We start from the raw sequence: 24,336 nt of genomic DNA on the forward strand, positions 1-24,336 counted from the left end.
TAGCTTAGGTAGCCGTGACCAGCTAGTCTTTCCTCTGCCTATATCCCCCAGAATGCCGTGCGGTTCCGTGATGATTCTGTTTATTGAATATTGAAAATCAAATGTATTAACTATTGATATTGATCACGTGTCTGTCACAAAATATATTGTTATTGTCTCAGTTTTTTTTTTTTTTTTGTTGGTGGGGGTATTTTTGGCACTATTGTTTCAAAATACTTTTAACATTTCTATTAGAAACTTAAAGTATAACTTCCAAAAGATTCTCAACATTTCCTCATTTTTTTGTGAGTTGTCATAAATGTATTACGTCGTCAGACTGATTATTTTTGGACCCCCTCTTGCTGTTCAAGGATTTGTGTTTGTCAACCTTTATATTTTTAATCAAAGTACCAGATAATTGTGCCCTCAAAATATTTCTTTCTCAGCTTTTTTAAAACGTATTAAATTTGGTTAAATATTAGCAACCATTTTAAAAGAAATTAACCCAAATCCAGTTACTAAAACTTAGAATAAATTTGTTAAACCGTGTTTTAAAGAAATTTGAAACCTATATGTCTTTTTTAATACAGTAAATGTGCAAATCCTTTTTTTAATGTTTAGTTTGATTTTTTAAAATTGTTTTGGACTGCGAGTACTTTTGACTCGACCTTGTTGTTTCGCCTAAATCTCTGTCTCTGCCCCAACGGTTCGATCGTAAGGCGTTAGATGTGGATGTTGCCTCTGTGACTTGGTGTTCCTGCGTTTTATCAGGAACACAAGATGAAGGTGAACAACAATTTAAAAATGCCAGAAATGTGTAAAGTGTCTGTCTGGGTAAAAGCATAAAGCCCTCGCTTGCCTTGACCCACCAGATAATTGTGGCCTCATCCAGTGTAATAAATGCAGCAGTGTAGAGTTTTTCTCCCTGATGTGTTCCTGGAAATAGTCCTCTGGTTGCTCTTTTCATCCAGCTGCCATAATTCCTCCGTAAAAGTCTGAATATGGAAGATATAAATACAGATGTCTGAGTTGGCTTCACTAAATGTAAAGTGATTATTTTTGAAATAATTGTTTACATCCAGAATCCATCTAAAACCAAAAGATAATTGGATTAAAGTTTAATATAAACAAAAACAGCAAACCTTTCTTTGTTTGGCAGCCATTTTGCCCTCAGCCCAGCTAAATAAAACGTGTTCTTGAAAAAAAAACACTGCTTATAATATTTGCTAGCTACTGTGAAAAAAAATTTGTTATTGTAATTAAATAACAATGGCTTAAAAACAAAGAAAGATACAAAGTTTTTGCAATAAAGTTGGACAGTACATTGCAAAAACAAAATCTCAAGTATTTTTGCTTTAATTTCTGGTACAAATATCTTAGTACATTAGAAATAAGAGAATGTTAACTTACAACTAACTTTTCAGCAAAATATAGGATCTTAAGTTCCTTAAATCAATTCCTTAGGATTGATTTAAAAATCTCTAGTTACTCTGGCAGGTGTTTTTTTTTTCTTATTTATTACATAGAAAAATATCTTGTTCATCACAATAAATCCAGGTGATAGTTTCAGCCCTACTTGATAGCAGTTGCTCCAACCACTTATTGGTTTAGGAAGAAACTATTCTCGTTTGGGAAGTTTTTCTCCTTTATAGATATCAACTTTTTACAAAATAGATTATTTAAAAGTATGTTATCTATGTCTTGATATTAAAATTTGATTATTTGAAAGATTTAAGTGTGAACAAAACAAAAGCAAATCTTGAAATGTCGACAATATTTATGAAACTTTTCCCCCATGTGCTCGGACAGTTGTCATGCAACCTGAAACTTTTTGCAAGGAGGGCAAACATCAGCAGTCGAGGGGCTTTTTTTATTTGAAAATGTACACATTAATTTGTGCCTTTTTCAATTGTATCTGCTCAATTATAAATTAAAGATGGAAGATTTAATTGAAATTAGTAAAATATATGTTTTATTTTATTTTATTTTATTTTATTTTATTTTATTTTATTTTATTTTATTTTATTTTATTTTATTTTATTTTAGGAAAGTGACCAATTGCGGTAAATAGTACTAAAGAATAGAAATTTATTTGGGTTGATTTTCTTTGTTGGGCTTGGGTATTTTTTTCTTATTTAATCAGCAATAATAAGATTTGAGTCTCTATTTATTTAGTGTTTGCTGTAATAATGGAAGCTTTTGAGTAAAAGTAGCTGCATGTTTGTTGTTCTATTTACTACAAAATTAAGATTTTTTTAAATTTTTGATGTTATTCCTTAATCTTTTTTATTTAAAAAAGATTTTATCTGTAAAAATGTCAACTTAATTGATAAAATTTTTTGTCTGTTCACTGGCGAATATTTTAAAATCTTCTCTAAGCAAAAATGTAAGCCATGCAATGAGATAGCAAGATCTTAAACATTTCCGTTTGGCTTTAAGGATCTAGGTAACAGATTATCGTAAAACTCATCTGTTCTTTGCTCAGTTTTCCTCTGTTCATTTAGATTTTGGGATAATAGTCTATTTGCACTGTTTTGCACAGTTACTTTATTTATACAGCACTTTAGCAAGTTGCACCAAACAAATTGCAGTTCTGGTGCTGAAAATATCTTCAATAACAACTTGAAAAGTTGACAATTTCTTACAAACCACATTAAAATACCACATGGCTTCCCCGTGTACAAAACTGAGCCTTTGTGATCCTGTAGATATATGTCTCACAGAGTCAGACTTTGTTTTTCACCTTGTTCTTTCAACTAAAACGAGGAAAAAAATAGTGTTGACAAAATATGTCCACATACAGGAGTCGTCACATATGCAAAAAATGTAAAGACCTGGACAAGCAAGAACAGTTAGAGTGTGTAGACGTCCATGGAGAAGCTGAGCAGAACAAGCCCTGCAGCAAAGATTAGCTGAAAATAGAATGGCAGCAAACGGCCGAAAGATTGTGCAACAGTTCGGACTGACAAGTTCAGATATGGGATTATTTCTGTATCGAGTTTCTGGTGTGGCATTATCTTGAATTTCACTTTAAAACAAATGTACACAAATGTAAAAACGATTAATCGATTTCTGTTACTGATTAATCGGATTACAAAATTGGTATATTCTGCAGATTTTTTATTTAAGCCTCTTTCATGCAATATTAGAAATAGATAAAAATGTAATTAAACAAATAATTCAAAACTTATTTTAAATAATAAAATAAACATTTTATTAACATAGTAAAAATGTAGCATTCCTTTAGGGAATTTGTAGCTAAAAAATACTTTTAACATGTGAAAAGCTCAGCTCTTTCTGTTCACATTAATACTATATATAGCTGTTGATTATTTTTAAAATTATTGATTAAAAAATAATTCTTGATTATTTTTAAAATTATATAATTATACATAGCATATAAGGTAAAAAAAAAGTTTGTCAATTAATCACCAACTTCAGTTAGCGATTAATTTATTAATAAATAAATACATTTTTAATAATAATCGATTAATCAAATTAATTGACAACTTAATTTGATTAATGTTGATTAGCATTTTTTTTTTTAAATCAATCTTTTTACTTTTATTTTAATGTGAAGATGTGAAAACATCCAACTTTCTCAAAAGCAGACTTGGGTTTATCCATTTATTAGTAGCCGTTTTCAAAGAAAAATAGTTAAATTTTTCTGTTTTTGTAGCAACTAAACTATTGACAATTGATGAATCTTCATGAATAATCCGAATAATCCGATTAATCCTGTCAGCCCTAAACAAACTACTCCTAAAAGTAATTATTTTTATAAAGTTACTCAAGTAAATATAAGTAGTTGCTATTCTCCTCTGGATATATGTAGTAAAACATAAATAATTAGAATTAAATTGACAACTTCACTGATTGTTGTGGTCATACATTTAGTCCGGTCGACTCGTGAACGCGCGCCCCTCGTGCACGAGCAGCCCTGTTTGTTTGTGTTGAGAGATTGGAAATGGCGGAGAGCGGAGAGCAGAGCGATAACTTGGCTTAGCAAACGCAACTGCACCGCTACCGACACGCGCAAACCCGCGAGCGTGATCCACGGAGTCCCCCGCCATTCGCTGCTGCCGACCGGACTCGCGTGGCCCCCACGGACGGCGTGAAAAACGTTTATTTGGAGCGAGATTTAGCAAAAGCTCGGCTAGCTGGCTGAGCTAACCGAGCTAGCAGCCTGGCTAACTTCACGTCGTGTGTGATTTCGACCACGCAGGCTTGTTTGTCAACAAAAGCTGACGTTAAATTGACAGCGAGCCAGCTTACATACAACTTCTGGAAAGTTTCCAGATCAACCCACGCGTGTTTTAACATGGTCCCGACGCTTGACCGCAGTATTATCAACCTAAAGTAGGAGAGGAGAAAAAGAAAAACAGTGAGGCAGCTGAGTGAGTTTCCGACCAAGCAGTAGGTTAAGCTGGTTAGCCAAGTTAGCCGACTGGCTTTGGGTTAAGCTGGGAAACAATCAACGGAACCCGACGGATCTGCGGAACCAAGCCGAACCGGAGCCCGAGCAGGTAGGAGAGACTCCCAATACATGTAAGCGATGCCTGGACGGCTCATGTGCTGCAAGGCCTCGGCTCATTGTTGAGTGTTTTTTTTCCTCTACGTTTTTCTCCCACTCCTGCTGAAAGTATAACCGTGCGTGGCTCCGGAGGGGCGTTTTGCTCCAGAGCAGGCGGCTGTTATGTAACGCGGAGCGGGGGGGAGACGGCCTGAAGGTGTCGCAGCTCTTTTTGGGCTTTCTGTAACCTGAACGCGAACACTGAAAGAACACCTTGACCTCCTGACACATGGCGTCTGAGAGGCTTTTTTAAAATGAGCCACACGAGTAACTCATGTTCACTGGGAAAACACTGAAAAACACGCAAGGATGGTTTTAACTGCGGGTATCTGGTTTCATTATCATTAATTATTGACGTTTGTGTTGGTTTCTGCAGATGTTTTATATAAAAAATACATGAAATAGGTTAGCTTGTTAGCACAATTTAAGTTTAAAGTCTAAACATTTTCATCTGGAAGCACTTTAGGAAGTAAGGATGCAGACTTTGAAAATTTGGGCCGACATTAATGACCATAATTAAGGTTGGACGATATGGCTGGAAAAATGTAAGCGTTTCACATCAGTCTATATAATTATATATATAGACGCGATTTGTTTTTTTGTCTCTGTAAATATCCGAAAAACTGACGAACTTGTGGCGTGACTTTTCCTGTTTTATTCAGTTTTCACTCTACAATGTTGATTTAATTTTATTTTTAAGCTGTTACGAAGCAAAGTGGCAAAACCTTAATCTGCTGCTGTTACTCAACAAGTTGTTGCTAGGCAACCTAGGAATGAGTGAGTTGCTAGGTAACCAAAGAGGGAACGAGTTAGTTGATTCCACCAACCTAGCTTAGCTTGCTATGAGAGGTTGAGCGACTAAAGCCTACATCTCCCAGAATGCTGTGCAGTTCTGGATTGTAATTAATTTAAATGATTGAATATTCTATCAGAGATATTATTTATTGATATTGTTAACGTGAACTGTGATGTATATTGTTCTAGATTTATTGTTCAGCCCTAATAATGACATAATATGGTAAATTAAAATGAGCTCAATAATTTCCAGAGACTTCTTGATCCATTTTATTTGTTTTTTGGTTATGTGTGACTTTTATTTCCGTTTATTGTTTTTGGTTGTTTTGTTTAGGATATTTGAAACATCTACCAGTTCTAGTGTTAAGTGTTCCTAACAAAATTAAGTTTATTTGATTATTTAATTATTGGTATATTTTGAAGAGCTCCAACTAAAACTTGTGAAATGTTGACACAAAATCCAAAAAATGTTTTGATTAATTTCAGGCTTTTTAAAAAAAAAAAAAAAAAAAAAAAAAAAAAGCCTTGAAATATTCAACAATTACCTTTTTGGTGCTCACAATAACTCTGTTAATTTACTTTTATTCAGCCATAAGGTCAAAATTAAAAATCAAATATGATATTTTTATAATTAAAAGCACCAATAGAGGATAAAACAAATTAAGAAGTAAAGAATAAATAAATTCATCTGACATTATTTTTCGTTAAATCCTCAAACTTGTTCCACGTAATACAATCTAGATGGTCTGCAGACTATTTCTATTTTTATGTTTCTATAACAATATTTAGCATTCAATAAATCAAATATTAATGAAAAGTTAATTTATTTCACAAACTAAATTCACATTATGTAGATTAATTCCACACAGACTGTTGATTATTATTCTTGCTTGCAGCTAATAAAAAACAATAAAAACAACATTGAACCAATAATAAGAAAAAACATTTATTGCAGAAATGTCAGCTTAATGAAAAGTATGTAAAATATCTGCTTAAAGGTTTTAAGCTGATGATTATTACTCATAAAACATTTGACTTGATTAAAAATGACTAAAAAAATCTTGGTATGAAAAGCAATGAGAAAAATGAATAAATACTTGTTTTAATTCACAAAACTGCAACTTGCAAGAATTAATATATACACATAACAGCTGTTGATGGAAACTAGTTTGAGTCTAAATTAGTTGAAACTCAACATTCAATTAACCGCTTTGATTGCTGCGTTAAAACTCGACTCTCCCACGTTTTCTGTGGTCTGTGAATGCATCAGTAAATGAACAGCCCTTTCTTGAATCCCCTGTTTTGACCTCATTGTGTGCTGATGCTCTGCGGCCATTTTTAAGTGTTTGATCCAGGGCCTTTAGATTAAACTGAGGTTTTGAGTGGTGGTCAATATCCCAGCTTCCACCCAGGTCTCTGTGAAGGTGGTAATAATTAACGTCACTCTAAACGCTTTCATTCCTAAACATTCAATATATTTAGCTTCAGATATTTGAGCTAACACTAAATGTTCTGAATCGTCTATTTATTTATTATTGAACAAATTTTCTAAATGTTGCACTCAAAAAAGTCATTGTATTGTACTGTAAATGTAAATGCAGTGTCACTGTAAACACTGGGTAAGTTTTAGCCAATTATTTAATTTCTATGCATGTTTTTTGGAACCTAAAAATATGTTTTAGATGGTAACTTCATTAAACTACTTCACTGGCGTTGTTTTAAAACCAAAACTAGGGATGCACGACATGTCTGTATGGGCCGGTGTTGGTCATTTAATGTATCGGCCCAATAAGTAAAACTGGGCCAACAGCAACGTTTAATTATTGGGAAAATATCAGTCAACACAGCAATCCTAATATCGGATAATAATATCAGCCCAAAGTTTCATATCAGTACAAACGTAGCAGATGTCAACTAAAAGCAGCTCTTATTTTCCTTATTTTATAAAATTTGTCTTGTTTTKATTGGAATAAGATAATATATCAGAATCGGCATTGGTCCGATAAGTAAAACCTTGCTGATGTGGTCAATTAACAATGAATTAACTAAGTATTTTAAAAATTAATTGTAATATAGTTTAATAGTTTGTATGTTTGAATTCTTTATTTTTTTTCTGTTTCTATCTTTTATTGTTTCAATTTTGTGGCTCATTGATTTATTGGCTGATGTGTGAAAAGTCAACAATTCAAGACCAAAATCTAATTTAAAATATGTTAAATGTTTGTTTTAATGTTTTTTGTAAATTTAGCAGTTTAAAACTCTGAAACTTTGGGTCAATATCCAATATTATTATGGGATATTGATTTGGATATGTGATAACCAATATTTTTATTAATAATATTTGCACCATAAATGTTATCCTACCCCTTTAATAACATTTAAAAGGTTAGGGAAATACACTTTTAAACGTTGTTTAAAGAAACCATTCATAATTATTTTATTTACAGATCATTCTATCAATTGTAAAGAGGATTAATTGATTAATCGTATAAAAACATAGATATTTTTTTTTATTATGCGATATTGAAAAAAGTTAGTAATCTATTAAGTTGTGATGTCAATTAATCAAATTTTCTGTTTGTGAAGATTTCATTTTTGGAAAATCTAAAAAATGTTTCCACCCGCGCATTTCTTGGATTTCCAGCTTGTTTGACAAGCGTCTCAAATTATTGAAATAAAAGCCAGTTTTTAAAGGTATTTTCTGTAATTTGCAATTTTTAAGGAAAGTGAGGAGAAAATTAAAATTAGAAATCGGATTTGGTGTAAAAAAAAATTGTAAAATTTTATGTTTAGACCACGTGGGCCCTCTGGTCATGTTTAGCCACTTTTAATTAGTAAAACTCCCACCAGATGTTTATAAGCACCGTGTTGCTGTGTGTGTGTGTGTGTGTGTGTGTGTGTGTGTGTGTGTGTGTGTGTGTGTGTGTGTGTGTGTGTGTGTGTGTGTGTGTGTGTGTGTGGGGGGAGGAGCTGGTCATGTGGTGTTTGTTTGGTCATGTGACTGTAATCGGAGGATTCCTCCTCCTTGTTTTGGTGTGAGGTGACAGCAGGTGGATCGGCTTGAGCAGCGTTTGTGTCGGAAGCATCCCAGCTGGGCCTCACGGAGCCGAGATGGAGCCCAGATAGCAGGTTACCGAGTTCAGCTTGTTTGGCTCAAAGTTTGTAACAACCGTGAGAGTAAAGCTGCCTGTCAGCTACAAAACAAAGAGTTGTAGAAGCATCAGGCGTGCTCTCTGATTGGCTGAGCTCATCAATCCTGCAGAAAAACGTTCATATTATCTGGAATCAAGCATTTTAGGATTAACTTGACAAGTTTAAAAAGCGAGTTAAGCAGGCAGGCAGGTGGAATAAATCATTTCTTATTACACATGAGGTGTGAAGACAAACTGTTGGTAGTGTGAGCCTTCCTCCTCCTCCTCCTCCTGTCTGAGCGCTGCCTCTGTTTGGAGACTGAGCAGCCATTTTAGCAACCTGCCTGCTGCTGCTTTCTTCTGCAGGAGCTGCTTTAGGTGTTTGTGTGTTTTAAATCCCCGGGATGTCAGCGGACACTCTTCACTTTCATTTAGCTTCTCTGAATAATCCCCAGCCTGCTTGGTGGCTACTTTATTCTGCACACGTTTTGAGGCTTTTTACAAATATATTTCCTCCTGTGCCCTCATTTTAGTCCCAACATTTTTATCTGATCATTTATAAACAAAGTTAATATATAAATAAAGTTCATTTTTTAACTAATAAATTGTTTATTTGCATCTTTTTTTTAATAATGTTTGCTCATTTGAGCATTTGTAATCTGCCATATTTGCTTTATCAACTTTGAAATGATTTAACATCTTGACTTTAAATTAACAGAATAAAACTCTAAAGTCTGAGCGATGAGGACATTTTTCCTGTTTCCCCTTTACTTAATTTGTAAAGCCTCTGAGCTTTTTTACAGTGAATCAGTAATAGAGAGGACTAAACATGTCATAAAACCAGTAAACTGTAATTTTCCTTGACATGCAGAGACAAACATGAGAAACTATCCTCTGCTGCTTGAAATCGGTTAATGTTTCTCCTCTTGTCTTTGCTGCTTCTGCAGATAAATTAGTTATTCTCTCAGAAGATGGTGGACCTAAACTTAATGTGTTTTGATTTTTTTGGTTTTCTTCTCGCTTTATTTTGAAATGGAAAAATCAAAGAATGAACCATACATGAATTATGTACAAAAATAAATGGTGTTGGTTGCATTTCTGCTTCATTAAAGTATGTTTAAATCAAATTTGGTGCCTAAATGCTTATTGATAAAACAGATATGTTTTTTGATATAGAAATAAAAGCTGTGTGTGTTACTGTAAGTGAATGACCTCTGACACACATATTTTACATTCTCTCGTCTGTTTCTGACGTTATTGCCCGACCTTAAACTTTGTCCCTGCTGGTTACCGTATGCAGAACATAATCAGTGGCTCGGCCTTTGCTCTTTATTCCAGAAACATAACAATTTGGGATTTTTTCCCCCGCCTCAGTTAAAATGCACTCAGATAATTTCAATTTAAATAATTTTGCGGGTTATTTGTTTAGCTTTCTGACCGTCATGCTAATCCGGGTGAGTGTTTGTCTTTTTTACTGCAGTGAGCCTCGATGTAGCCAAACTCCGTCAAGTATGCCATTGTTTTCATGTCGTATTAGCTTTGTCGTGTTGATGCATTTTGACGTGCTTCAATTTTCCGCCGCAACACGCAAACTTCCCCATTCACTCAGTGCGTTATAGTTCCACATTGCTTAGTATTTGTTGCTGCGCGTTTGCGCAGTGTGAAGGAAAGAGGAGACCAGCTGCACAGGCAGGGTGAGAAATCGGTTTGTGTGATCGGCAACAAGAGCCAATGATCGCCGATCACCGATCATACACTTTTTCACGAAAATCGGCCCGATTATGATCGGTGACCGATCGATTGGCACACCTCTAGTTTGTAGTTATTATTGTCATGTTTGTGGCTAAATAGCTGAATAAAGGAAGCAGACATGTCACTTCTGTGTTTATTCCCAGTCTGTTTTCACGTGGCACGGCTGAATAAAATGCTTATTTATTTGTTTTTATATTTTTTCATTTATATCTGTTAAATTTTCAAGGATGAATAAAGATAAAGGGTTAATCTCGAGTACGTGAACATAGAATAATCCTGAATAAGGCTGGGCGTTATCAACTTACAATTTCATCGCGACATCTTGTGGCACTAATGTGATAACAATCAAGATTATGATTAAAAAATATATATATTTATTACTTTTTAGGTAACTAAAAACATTCCCATTTGAAATGAGCTTCTTCAGGGTGCCACTTAAAAAATATGATTAATATTTTTAACTGAACTGCAAACGGTAGGTGCGTTTAAAGTTATTTTCTCCTGATGTTTATTGGTAGATGCATTCTGCTGCTGCGCTGTGATTGGCAGTTGGTGGTTACCACGGCAACCGGTAACTGACAGCTCCACCCTCCCCTCACCCCCCTTCTTCTGTTACCACATTATGTATGTTTTTAACTGTTAGCAGAGTTAATGTTGTGCATTTTAGCTGTTTTAATTGTACACATATATAATTTATTGATTTATTTGGGAAGCTTTAATGTTTCATATTCTATTCGGTAAAATCCGTCTCAGTCTGATAAGTAAAACTATGTTTTTGCAGTTCATCAAAAATAATTTAAAAATTACTGCATAGATTTAGTTACATTTAAGGCTTTAATTGCATTAAAAACATGAAATTTAAGGACTGCAATTAATGATTGTTTTGTTGATTGATCTATTGAGTTATGGATGTAACATATTTACAAGCAAGAAGGTTTTATTGTTTTATGTTAAAAGCAAAATGCATATATTTTTGTTTAAGACAGTTTTGTCTTAAGTGCTGCTCTAAGAATGTTATTCTTTTGACAAATTGCCTTTTTTGAAAGCTCACTCCAGTTAACAGTTAATCAATTACTAAATTAGTTGATCATTTCAATAATAATCATCACTATTAATCATTTCATCCCTAGAAAAGATCCAGCATCAGATGCAATGAACTGGAAAATGTAGTTAGAAACTGGAAGGAAAAGTTTGCAGACTAAGGGACATGACTTGATCTTTTGTTGAAATACCATAAAAATGTGTAATAGTTGACAGACTTACTGTCAATGGCATTAAAAAAAACATTTGCGCACTATGCATTGAATGTTGATGGCATTATTAATGTGAACAATTTTATTAAAAGCATTGAATTTGATTAGCAGAAGCCTTATGCTAACAGTTTGTGTTTCTGGAGGCCATGTTGTTTTTGTTAGGTCATGTGACCCAGGCTGCCTTCCTCAGCACCTGCCTGAGTCCTCGGCAAAATCAATCATTGCTGTCATTGATCTATTTATTCACTGGAATGTGCATGACTAGATCTTATGATTATGTTATGAATGGTGGGACTAATTTGTACTGAATGCAGCTAACCGCACGATGCAGTTTGTACTCTTCACACCTCCATAATGTCACATAGACCTTGCACTTACTGCAGGCACTGATAGACGAGGCATAGAAACTGTCACGTTGTTCCAAAACAAACCAGCTGGAGCTCCAGTCCAGTCCAGGTTCAACAAACGGGGTGAAGGACAGACAGATTCATCTGAAATATGAACAAATCACAAGAGTTTTGGTGGAAATTATGTTCAGTCGTCATTCAAAAGAGAAACTTATTTGAAATGTGACTGCTTGGTAAAATCAGCAGCTATGCCCAGGTAATCTCACAATATTAGTCAAAGACCAGCTTCATTTCACCATTTATCTGAATTAAATGCCAAATTTCTTCAGAAAATACTTTGGTCCATCTCTGATTTATAATATTTCAATCACATTTTTGCGCCCGATACAGATTTTTGCTTTTCTTTACGGTCTTACTTGCTAATTTCAGCTTTCTGGACTAAAACTCTTGTAAGATCTTCTATATGAATAGTTTAGTGAACAGGTGTGCCGATCGATCGGAAACCGATCATAAGTGGGCCGATTTCCGTGAAGAAGTGTATGATCGGTGATCGGCGATCACGGTCTCTTGTTGCCGATACCGATCACCTGCATCTCATTTTGCAGGCTGCCTGTGCAGCTGGTCTCCTGTTTCCTTCACACTGCACAAACGCGCAGCAACAAATCCTAAGCGATGTGGAACTATAACGCACTGAGTAAATGGGGAAGTTTGCGTGTTGCGGCGGAAAATTGAAGCGGGTCAAAACACGACGAATCTAATATGGCATAAAAACAATGCCATACTTGATGGAGTGTGGCTGCATCGAGGCTCACTGCAGTAAAAAAGACATACGGAGGATCAGATAGCAGGTAAAGCAGCGCACAGCTACAAACACTCACCCGGATTAGCATGACGGTCAGAAAGCTAAACAAATAACCCGCAAAATTATTTAAGTCTTGGAGCTGCGATTTAAGGTGCGATGTAAGACGCTGGTTCTGCTCTCGCTATTGAACCGCTGCGCTACGCTACAGGTAGTAATATTTCACAGACGGAGCGCCGCTTCTGCTCCACCTGGTAGTGACTCTCACACCRAACCTCTGCTTAAAGCTGCAGCATCTAACCTAAAAAAAATACATTTTACATATGTATTAAAACTTTCGCTGTCCTAACATGAGACAGATAATCTCTAAAAAAAAATAATCAATCTCCTCCCTGCTCTGCATAATTACTCCGCTCAGTCAGAAACAGCCAMTCAGAACTAGCAGTAATCAGCTAGCCGCCATGCTATCAGGAAGTTTTCATTCAGTAACTCTGGATTGTTTATTGTAATGGATCCTGTATTTGCCTTTGAATGTTAAGTTCTATACTTGAATTTTTTTGGCAATGTTGAGGTTTTATTTTGGCTCTTTGCATTATTTAGACTCTTCAGAGCCTCCATATGTTTTCAGTCTGTTAAAGATAGTATTACCGATAGCAGTACAATTTGCAACCGGTAGTGTTTATGATATATATATATATATATATATTATGTATCGGTGATCGGCCCTCATGGGTGATCGGTATCGGCAGGAGAAAACCTGATCGGCACATCTCTAGTTTAGTGTAGCAAACACTACCTGCAGTAGAGGAAAAGAGTTTTCATGATAGTAGCTTTGAACCCAACAGAAAGAATCTTTCAGTATTTGGTCATTAGTCAACTAATTATTGCATCACTATGTAAAATAACACTTAGCTAGCTAACTGTATTATGCCTTGTTTCCACATAGCGGTGCAGTTTGGTTCTACTTCGTCTGTTTCCATAGTAAAAGTGGCCTATAAAACAGGATTAGCCTGGAACTGCTCTAGCCATGCTCAGGATATTTTTGATGTTAGCACCTCCTACTGGTGTGGCATTGGTACTGTAGAGTTTCTGATTGGAAATACCAAAAGTTGGTGCAGTTCAGTTTGCTATTTAGCCCGTTTCAGTTGAAGCGGCCCATAAGATGGACCAGTACCACACCATTCTTCCTTTACTTGATGATCCATAGGACAATGACACGATAGAGTGAAGCTCCTGGCGTCACTCAACACAAACGTTTCTAAAGTATCACTACAAAATCAGTGATTTTGATTGTTAAATATTGAACTGTAGAACTTGGAAGGAATGTTGGAAGGGCTTCTTTAATGAGTTTTTTCACACTGATGGTGTTTTCTCTATTGCCCCCTCCATGTCAGAGGCCGGCTGGCTTCTCCCTGCACCTGGGATGGTGCCATGTGACCTTACGGCGGCGGAGCCCTAACCTCACCACCGGCGCTCCATCACCTCGACTTTTAAGCCGTTCGCCCTCCAGTGGCCTCACCTGCAGAGTCCCCTCCACCTCTTTTATCTGTGGAGAGAGCCCAGAAGAAGGCCACCACATGACTCATACACTGGAGCCCTGGACCAAGTAGGTGCATCAGGTTGATCTGTCCAAAATGTCTAACATGTCTTTAGACTGCAGTTGATAATCTACCTCGGCGACCTGCAACTCCAGGCCTTAAGGGCTGGTTTCAACTTCTACTCTTCCAAATCAAACTGTAAATCAACTGTATGTATATCTTGTAGGGTTGTAGCGATACAATAATCTCACAATGCAATACACGATATTCTGCCCACGATACAATATATATTGCGATATTCAGCAAACGATACAATTCAATACACTTTTGCGACTTTCTGAAAGATTTTAGAGGGACAGAGTGATTTTGGCGACATTTTGTGACTGTTATAGACTTGGATTGAATTAATTTAACTGAAAACTGATTAAAAGCACCAACTACACAATACCTGCCTCTGGTTGGACATGGACTCAGACTTAAAGTCGACAGCTGGACAAAATGAATCAAAGAAGTGGTGAGAAAACATGTTTCTTTTAATTGAAACAGTACAAACTGTAGCTTACATGCATTTGTAAAGTAAATAAAGTGCATCAAGTACCTGCTCTGAATAGTTTGATACCTTTTTAACACTGAAGTAATCACTCTACGCCTGGTGACCTAATCACTCTCCTGGCGAAGCAAGCAGTGAGTGAACAAGGTGACAGTTGGATGTTACAATACTTGCAGATTAATATCAATTTTTTCCTAGGAAAGAAAATATCGATATATATCGCAAAATCGATATTATTAAACAGCCCTACTTTCTGTAGGGTAAGATTCAAAGCTATGCCACTTCTTTTGACATTTGAAGTTTAGTCACAGAGTTTTTGGTTTTTTAAGCCCAGAAAACACAATTGTTTGATTCAAATATTTTTAAAATTAAAATGTTAAATTTTACAATTATTTTTAGTTTTATTTGTAGGCCTGAACAATAAATTGTCCCAAAAATTATTGCGAAAACAATGTTGTAATGTTTAAACCTCTTTCAACTGATTTTACAATAATAATGACGCATTAATGCAAATAGAAACTGTCAAAGTTAAAAAAAAAAACAACTTTAATTTCTAGAGAACATTTAACTGGAAACATTTCAAGCATAAAAATAAACTGGAACAATAATAATTTAAATAAATGATGAAGTCCCTGTAACCAAAATTACATCTCAAAAATATTAATCATTCAGCTCAGACTGGAAAATCAGCCAAAAGTGAAAATTCAAAATATTTTTATTGGATTTTGCAATGCTATGTTCTAATAAAGCATAGAAAATAAAATAACCCCCAACAATGCCATTTTGGCAGTTGGGGCTTTTGTAAAAAATAAAATAAAATTGATTCCATATTGGATGTCAGATGTTTGCAGCATTTTTCAAAGTATTTAGTTTTCAACTAAATTAAATGGGGGGCATTTCTTGTAACAATTATTGTCCAAATGAAAATGATCTTGCTCATTTTCATTGGTAATCTGATTAATTGATTTATTGCATATCTTGACAGGCCAAAAAACAAAGAAAGCTGTATTTGTTGAAGTTAAGTAGTTAGTTGTTTTCGTAGATGTTCCCTCTGCTTAACTTCTGCTTCTGTTCGTGACGTTTTCAGATCAAACAGCTGCAGCTGATCCAGATGCTGCTGCTCGTGTTCTGACTAAAACCAGGAAGATAGAGCACATAACACCAGTTTTAAAGTCCCTACACTGGCTCCCTGTAGCTCAGAGAATAGACTTTAAAATACTGATGTTAGTTTATAAATCACTGAACGGTTTAGCACCACAATACCTTAAAGATCTGTTATTGCTGTACCAACCGTCTAGACCCCTCAGATCTTCTGGTTCTGGTTCTGTTCTGCATCCCCAGAACCAGAACCAAACGAGGAGAAGCAGCATTCAGTTTCTATGCACCACAGATTTGGAACAAACTTCCAGAAAACTGTAAAACAGCTGAAACASTGGGTGCCTTTAAATCTCAACTTAAAACCCACCTGTTTAGAGTTGCTTATGGCTAAATTAGGGTTAGAGTGGGTTTTGATGTCTTCCATGTTTATATGTCTTTAATTTCTTTTTATTTCTTTTCTACGTTTTAATGATGTAAAGCCCCCCGGAAAACGTCCCAGTTAAACGACGTTTAACTAAAGTTCTACGGGGTTTAGAGTCCCAGTTGATGGAGTTTCAACTAAAAACCTAGAGGTTGGAGTCCTTGTCAAACTGTATTTGACTAAAGTCCCTGAGGGTTAGAATCCCAGTTAAACGACATTTAACTGAAGTCCTAAAAGGGGTTTTAATGTTTTTATCTTCTTTTTTTAATCTCTTTCTCTTTCTCACCGTTTATTTAATGTCACATGCTGATTTTATTTTTAATTATGTAAAGCACTTTGAAATGCCTTGCTGCTGAAATGTGCTATACAAATAAAATTTGATTGATTGATTGATCACAGTTGTTGATGGGAAAATATTAACCTGGTCAGATATTCATGTAAAAAAATCACCATAATTCTGACAAGGATGTAACTAGTGTAGAAGTGGGAGTTCCAGCTGCTGTAATTGAGTTTTCTGTGTGTTTGTAATGGTGGTGCTTGTCAGTAAGCAGTTGTTGCACAAATAAAGGAGCCTCTGTGGGTCTCTAACTTCAGACCGCGTGTCCTATACACGGCGGACTTTGGCTGTGTGTTGTGGTGTCTGTGGAGCTGTGTGCGGTCCAAGGTTATTTCTTACTGCCGGTAAACATCCTGGTTCTGGTGTACACAGATGGTGGGGAACAATGGACTGGAACTGGACAGAGCATTCAGTAGGAAAAACAAGAGGAACACGGCAGCGTTTTTCTCCGTTTATGCGTTTGGATGCAAATCTTCAATATGACGTCACATCTAGGTTTAATTTTCTGATCCGTCAGTAAGATGAACATTTTCTCAATATTTTACTTCCTCTGACTTAATTTTAAAACACCGAATTGGTGAAAAGTGACTGTAATGAATTCTTCCCACTGTAAGCACGACCTCACCAAAGAGGGTTATTGTTGGCTAAGTGGTGCTGTGTTCACTGATCAGAAAGAGATTACATTCTGGAGCTTCTGATAATTAGATCGTTTTTATGGTGTTGGAAAAGGCAAATCTTTAAGAAAACACATTCTTCTAAAAATCATCATGATCTCTGATGATGATGATGATGATGAAAAGGTGGTGGTGATCTACAGTAGACCTCCAGGAGCAAGTTTCCCAATTATTTGTGAAAAATTCACCTAATCGCAGATTTTTTTAATGGAGCATATCTGAAACATTTGAAAGAAAATGCAGCTTGGAAAACTGAAACACCTGGGTGCAGTGGACTAAGCATTCACACCTGCTTAGTCCAGTTTAATTAAACTCTAGTTCGTTTAGCAAGGTGTGAACGCGCAATCAAAGAAAAAGCAAACTTTAGTCTATTTAAAAATTGTAATTTTGGTTTCGTTGAAGTGAAGTCTGGTGCGGATTGAATGATTATGTGAACTCCAAGTTGACCGGAGCAGGAAGTGAGCTGCACCGCAGGGCATTCTGGGTAAATGCAACCAAAACCAACATGCTAGGCTAGAACTAGCGGGAGAAATAGTTCTATAGTCTTTCGCCAACAACAAAAGAGAAATCCTACATCGACTCCATTTTTGTTTTCCTTTTGTGAAGAAGGAAGTTGTGCTCAGTGTCTAGTTTTTGTCTAGTTTTCTTCAGTTGTTCTTGGTGCAGCGCCCCCACAGGTGTGGAAGGGAACAGCTGCTATTTTGGTCCCCAATCGGATCAACTATCTGGTCTGAAAAAAGCCTTTGCTTCTGCAGTAGAGCTACAGTCCTGATAAAAAACCCGATAAGAAACCTTTAAATGAGCGAATAATTTACACGTTTAATAGCAAAACTGAGCTCAGAGGGAGTTGAATGACTTCTGGTTTGTTCTGGTGCACTTAAGTAAATTACTTTTTTAGTTAATAGAAGATTCATAATCAGTTTACAAACTTCGCCTATTACAAGTTATAAAATCCACCTGATTGAGCAGTTGGTTGCGCTCTGCTTCATGTGAAAGCCACGTGCGGACATTTTCAGCAGCAAACCTGCACAAAACGAGCTGCTGCTGCTGCTGATGATTTCACCTGGTCCACATGACGATCAGCTCGTCAGAGCGTGATGAATAAAGGAGCCGGAGGTCTGACTGAGGCTGTTTACTCTCTGCTTTATGTCCTGACATTCAGGAGGGGCCGGCCTTAGCAACAGTGACTGAGCAGCTTCTCAGAGGCTGAACCATCTCCCCGCAGCAGAGAGGGGTGCACACGTTTCGCACTAAAACAATCTGGGGATCTCTCTTTACCTCAAGCTGAATATACATGTTTGCAGCTTGAATTTGATCAGTTATTGAATTTTTAATCAAAAATCTTTAGTTTTACTTGTGTAACTATCCCACACCTCTGCTGCTTTCATCTGTTTTCATGTTTTCATGATTTTTTTTTTTTTTTTTGAGAAAGTTCACAAATGAGGAAGTGAATGAACTATTCAGAGTCTGCCAGGTTGTTTTTTTTAAAAAAAGACGCATCACCGAATCATATTTCCCTCTCAGTCACAACATGATGCTCCAAATTAGGATGATATTTAACCGCGGCATTCCTTCCCTCATTTACCTCCTTCTCCTCCCACGATTCCTCTGATAATCCTCCATCTCTCGCTGCCCACTCTCCACCTGGTGGTCTCTCCCTCGCTCCCCTTGCAATCCATACATTTGCTCGCTTTTGGTTGGCTTTCTGTGCGATGGCAGCCTGCAGGATGGGAGGACGACGGAGGGAGAAACCCAAAGGAGGAGACAGTTGGTGTTTGTAATGGGGCGGCTGTGGATTTTACGTCTCAGAAGGCTGACTCTGCTTTCGCTGCTGCTGTTTGTTCTTCATCTTTGCTGACTGAAGGCTCAGTCCTCCTCTTCCTCCTCCTCCGTACGTCACTTACAGAGAGGAGGGCGGGAGAGGTCAGAAGCTGCAGGAGGCTGACCTCTTCTACAGGTGTGTGTTTGTGCTGCAAAGGTTTGTGCATTTTCTGCAAAGCGTGACATGTGGGCTGTGCTCGGCCTGCAGCTGCAGCGGCCGACGGTCACTCCAGTCACATGTTACTGGGTTTAAAAGTTGTTGAGGGCGTTTTGAATGTTAACCTTATTGATCAGAGAAGGGAATGCGTTTTTGTTTTGGACATGAGGAGCATTTCTCGGATGGAGTCTTTTAATTTTAATGTATTAATGTTGTCTTGATTTACGCGCAATAAGCCTAAAGAGTGAAAATGCATCAGCTTGGGTAATTAAAATGATAGTTATTGGAAAATAAATAATTAGTTGCACGATAAAGTAAAAACGATCTCTGATTAATAGTATTTTTTATTTACAGACGCTTCATAATCTATTTGGATATTTGTGGTTTTCATTTTATTTTTATTATATTTAATATATCTTCTGGTTTCAATTCTTCACAAAGTTAATTTTTTTTGGTGGGAGAGCGAATTTCTTATTAACGTATTTATTGAAAAATGGTCTCAGAACAAAAATATTGTTTATTCCAATAATTTCTGGGTCAGTTTKCCGACTAGCAAAATTTGTCATTGTGACAGGCCTATGCACCAATCCGATATTAATATCTGTATCGATCCTGATATTGAATAAAATCTAGATAACGGCGGATCTATTCAGTCTAGCTCTATTCAGTTCCTTTTTAAATGAGAAAATAAAGTTTATTGCCTGAAATGCAACACTAGATTCCTTTACAGATCATTTGCAGCAAAAGATGCTTCTAACATCAATCCTTTTTGTTTGACTTATTGATACGATGTGGATCTATTGATTATTTGTATTAACTGATTCAAAAAAGTGATTGATTAGACTTTTTTTAAACATAATTTGAACCTGGTGAAGCTAAAGGAGTTCTGGGTAGAACAGATTTTTCTTCTCTTACATGCAAAATGTTAATATTTTTTGCAGTTTTTTGCATATTTATTGCTCTGAGTGTTGTTCTTTTAGCAGATTTCCTTTTTTCAGTGCTAAATTAGATGCTTATTTCATCAATCGATTAATCACAATTAATCTGATTGAATCCCATGACATCTAAAATAGTTAAATTCACATCCAGTCACACAGAATATGATTCTAATGTCGGTGAAGTAAAATAGTTTGATTATATAAAGCCATACGGTGAAAGGTGACCCCACTTGACTCTTATTTTCTAATTTAAATAAAAAGCAGCTGTGATTCCCAGTCTCCTGGTGTTTGTGTTATCTGCTGAGTCGAAGCGGAGCTCTGGTTTTAGAGGATGCCTCCTTTTTCTCCTGAGGGGGAGTGAGGGTGATCTGAGGTAAAAATGTAAACGAGGCTCGTCGGGGAGAATTATTGTCCTGAGAGCAGCTTGACCTCACAGCCATACTTTATACTTCTGTAACAATCCTGGTGAGTTTTATCCTGGATTTCTTTACAGATTTGTACTTAGGATGAGATGTTTTTCCCCCTCGGAGCTGCATGTTGATTCGAACCACTACGACGACGTTGCATCAAATTTGTGACGGCAGCACAAGCGTTTTAACTTTAATGCAACGTTTGCTTTAATGGATCCTTCAGGAACCTTGTTAACTCTTGTGTTTCGGCAAGTGTTGCAGCGTTTCTGTTGCCATGTCAACCCTCCTGATGAAGCCACAGAGACGTTGCTGCTCAGATATTTCCCACTTTTGGCACACGTTGAGGAAGAATGTGAGAAAAATGACAAAAACCTTAAGGAGGATGTTGGACACGTTGAAGCTCAGGTCTGGATTTTGAAGTGTTTTCCAGAATATTTGGATGAATATTTGATTCCGAGTCTCCACTTATCCATATTTTCACAGTTTTTTTTGTTTTACAGACTTCATGTTTAAAAACAGATGTGCAATAAAGGCACCATTACTTTTGTGTTTATGCTAAAAAAAAGGTTTGAAAAAAGACTCAAATCAGGAAATTCTGAATCTGGCACCAGCAGCAAAGTGACCGGCAATCAAAGCATGTAGTCACAAAATATAAGAAAACCACAATAAGGTCAAATTTTCAACAAAATGCACTTAAATCAAATATTAATTTAAGAAAGCATACTCTGATCCAAAGGAATGTGCAACTGAGTAGGATAATCTGACAAAATGCCCATATTTGTGCATTAAAAACAGGCTATTTACAATAAGTGAAAACTCTAAAACAGTAAAAACAGTGGAAATACAAAAACCTCTAGCAGTGACGGTTATAGTCCGACAGTTGCTGCAGGAAGGATCTGATATACGGCCACTTTGTGCACCCAGGATGCAGCATTTTGCAGCAGCTGAACTTTTCTGAAGTGCCAATAAGTTTGGACATGGAAGACGATGCTAACATAAACTTTAGGACGGAAACTTATGATTTAGTGATCAATTATTCTAAAAATTAATTGATTAATTGGATAAAAAAATGGGCACATTCCTTTTTTAAATAAGAAAATGAACATTTTATTGTCTGAACTGCAGCATTCCTTTAGTAAAGACTCAATCATTTGCAGCAAAAGATGAATCTGCAGCTAACAAATCTGAGTCAACCCTTTCTGCTTGACATAACGCTACAGTGTAGGGCTAATATATTGATTATTAGATTAACTGAATGGTAAAATGTGCTTATTTGGAAATTTGTTTTCTACTGAATTTTAACCAAAAACTGAAGCTAAAACTGTGTCTGGATAAAACATAGTTTTTATCTCGAATACAAAATGTTGATATTTTTGTCTCAGTTATTGCTCTGGATGTGTTGTTGTCCCTTTTTAAGAGTCTGTAATCTCCAGGTGGCGATTAATCGAATACCAAATGAAGTTGATGATTACTTCACGATTAATCGTTTCAGCCTTATTGAATTTATTAATTGAACACGGATAAATTGCTGACAAAGTAAAACCTGTGCAGCCGACTGTGTACAGATTGATAAACAAAACCAGATTACAGACTTCAGAAGCATTTAGTTTGATTAAAGAAGTGTAAAGTAATCCAGTGAGGCCGTAAATGAGAGAACTTGGATAAAGCAGAGTTGGTAAATCCTCATGTTTCCAGTTTCTATGCTCTACACCTTCATGTTACTGTGAAATTGTAGCTTTTTCCACAGAGAKGAAGATGACAGATTAGAATAAATTGGATGACATCTTAGTTTAGTGTCTTCGCTGTAATAATTTGCCATGTAGGAAAACAAATCGGAATAATTTCTCTCTGTTTTTGAGCGATCTGGCTGATTTGTTGTGCTCAATCAGCTCTGAACTTGGTCCAAATGTCCCAAAGTTCTTACTGTACCCTGAAAACACAAGGTTGGAGGAAATTAAACTTATAGAAATAAATTTTAATCTCGGCCTCATTTAGTATTTTTTAGCATCTTCAGCTAAAGCTAAAACTTTCACTGCTGCCTTTATCAATTTCATCACATTACAGCAGATGTTTTTTTATGCATGTTATTGTTTACATCTGTACATGCCGAGCATGTGCAACCGCTGGATTGCGAAATGACTGATAGTTTTGCTTTCCATCCACAGCCACTTTGCCACGATAAAACAATTCTGTCAATTAAATTAAAATTAAATGAAACCTGGAGATGTAGCTATTATTAATTTAGTGCAGAGCGCCACAGCAAAGGGGAGAATAAAGTTTTAAAAAACGACACTTTTTTTCTCGCTCTGTTGGCTTCGCTACACGCAGACTCGTTGCCATAGCAACTGACAACAACACCATCATGTGTTTCAGGATTCAACACCAAAAAAAATACTCACAATCTTTTCCCACACAAAGAACAGAACATTCAGTCGGTTACAGTTTTATGTTTTTAGACTTGATTATTGACCGCTGTGGTAGATTAGCTAATGCTGCTATCAGCTAAGCTAACACAGCGCTGAGCTGGTAAATTAGCTACTAGCTAATTTAAACACCTGCTGTACTGAAGATCYGTCAGAGTCGGTGTTTTAAATCACCTTTTTTATTTTGTAACTGAACCCAAACACCGAATTCCACATCACATCTACATCTCAAGTTTGTCAAAGTCAAGCTAGCATAACTGAACTACTTCCCTCTCCCTCGCTATTTTTTCCTTAATTAAAACTTTTCCCTGACCTTGTCATGTAGTTAACAATTAGTAGCAAAGCGCTTTTTCTTTTATATATCAGGCATACATTTAAGATTTAGCGTGTTTAAGTGATAACTTGACAGCTAAACCAATGCTAGTCATCGTTAGCGAGCAGCTTTTCGCCTCTAGCAGTGAGACGGGGCGGGATCATGGCGTCGCGCTGCACAGCGTCCACAGCCGTTTATCAGGATTGTTTTAAAGTGTCATGGATGACCTCCATATTCTGATTTATGCCTTTTCTAATCTTGGAGGGTGTTTAATTACCTGTGTCCTGTATATCTCCCATACCTCCTTGGTCCACATGCGATAAATTTAAGTGTTGCTGTTATGCAAGTTTGAGCCGTATATCTTTATTGCATCTAACTGCAGCTGTTAATGGTATTTCTTCAGGATATGTTTGTCAGCTCCTGTCATATTTGTTTTTTTTTGGCGATATGCGGATTTGTTTTTGAGAAATTGTTCTGTAAAGTTATCAAGATGTTTTAATTAAAGCGGTTTCCCCTGTGTTCAGGTCAGTCTAAGCTGAAAATGAGTGCGGTTGGGGAAAGCCCCCTGGACCCTGCCACGCCAGAGTCACGCAAGAGGAAGGGCTCGCCATGCGATACATCGGGGCAAAGGTAAGCATGCAGCCACGCTGCAGCGCTGACAAACATTACGTCAGCAGAGCTGAGGATCACGCAGGCTGTAAACCTCAGCGATGCGTGAAAACATGAACCGGATGACATGAAAACAACAGAAGGCTGCAGTTGGGGGTTCAGGCTGGGAGACGATTTCCTGAGGAATCAGAGAAAACTGGAGCTACTCAGACTCTACTGCAATGCTAAAAAATAAAAAGTTACGGTGTTTTATTGTTGGTTTTTTATCTAATGCAGTTTGTTGGTTCGTCTGAAACCAGGAAGTTTAAGGTTTTTATGTGATTTGGGTTTAAGTCAGAAGATCCATAATCAATAAACGGTTTTAGTGATTAAAGGTTTTCCATTCAATCGTCTTCAATTGGTTTCCTTTCTACTGTCC

The 24,336-nt window shown here is 36.5% G+C and overlaps 1 protein-coding gene across 1 annotated transcript in view; it reads left to right on the top strand.

Annotated features, from left to right (window-relative positions):
* Positions 1 to 3,917: 3,917 nt before the first annotated feature.
* ncoa1 (nuclear receptor coactivator 1) overlaps positions 3,918 to 24,336 on the top strand; it is a 42,244-nt gene continuing 21,825 nt past the window's right edge. Inside the window, 3 exon segments of the mRNA XM_017302114.1 lie at positions 3,918 to 4,505; positions 14,024 to 14,235; positions 23,834 to 23,939. Of these exon segments, the coding sequence (XP_017157603.1) occupies positions 23,851 to 23,939 (89 nt within the window). The 5' untranslated portion in view covers positions 3,918 to 4,505; positions 14,024 to 14,235; positions 23,834 to 23,850.

This window comes from Poecilia reticulata, linkage group LG21, assembly GCF_000633615.1.
Source record: "Poecilia reticulata strain Guanapo linkage group LG21, Guppy_female_1.0+MT, whole genome shotgun sequence".
Lineage (NCBI taxonomy): Eukaryota > Metazoa > Chordata > Actinopteri > Cyprinodontiformes > Poeciliidae > Poecilia > Poecilia reticulata.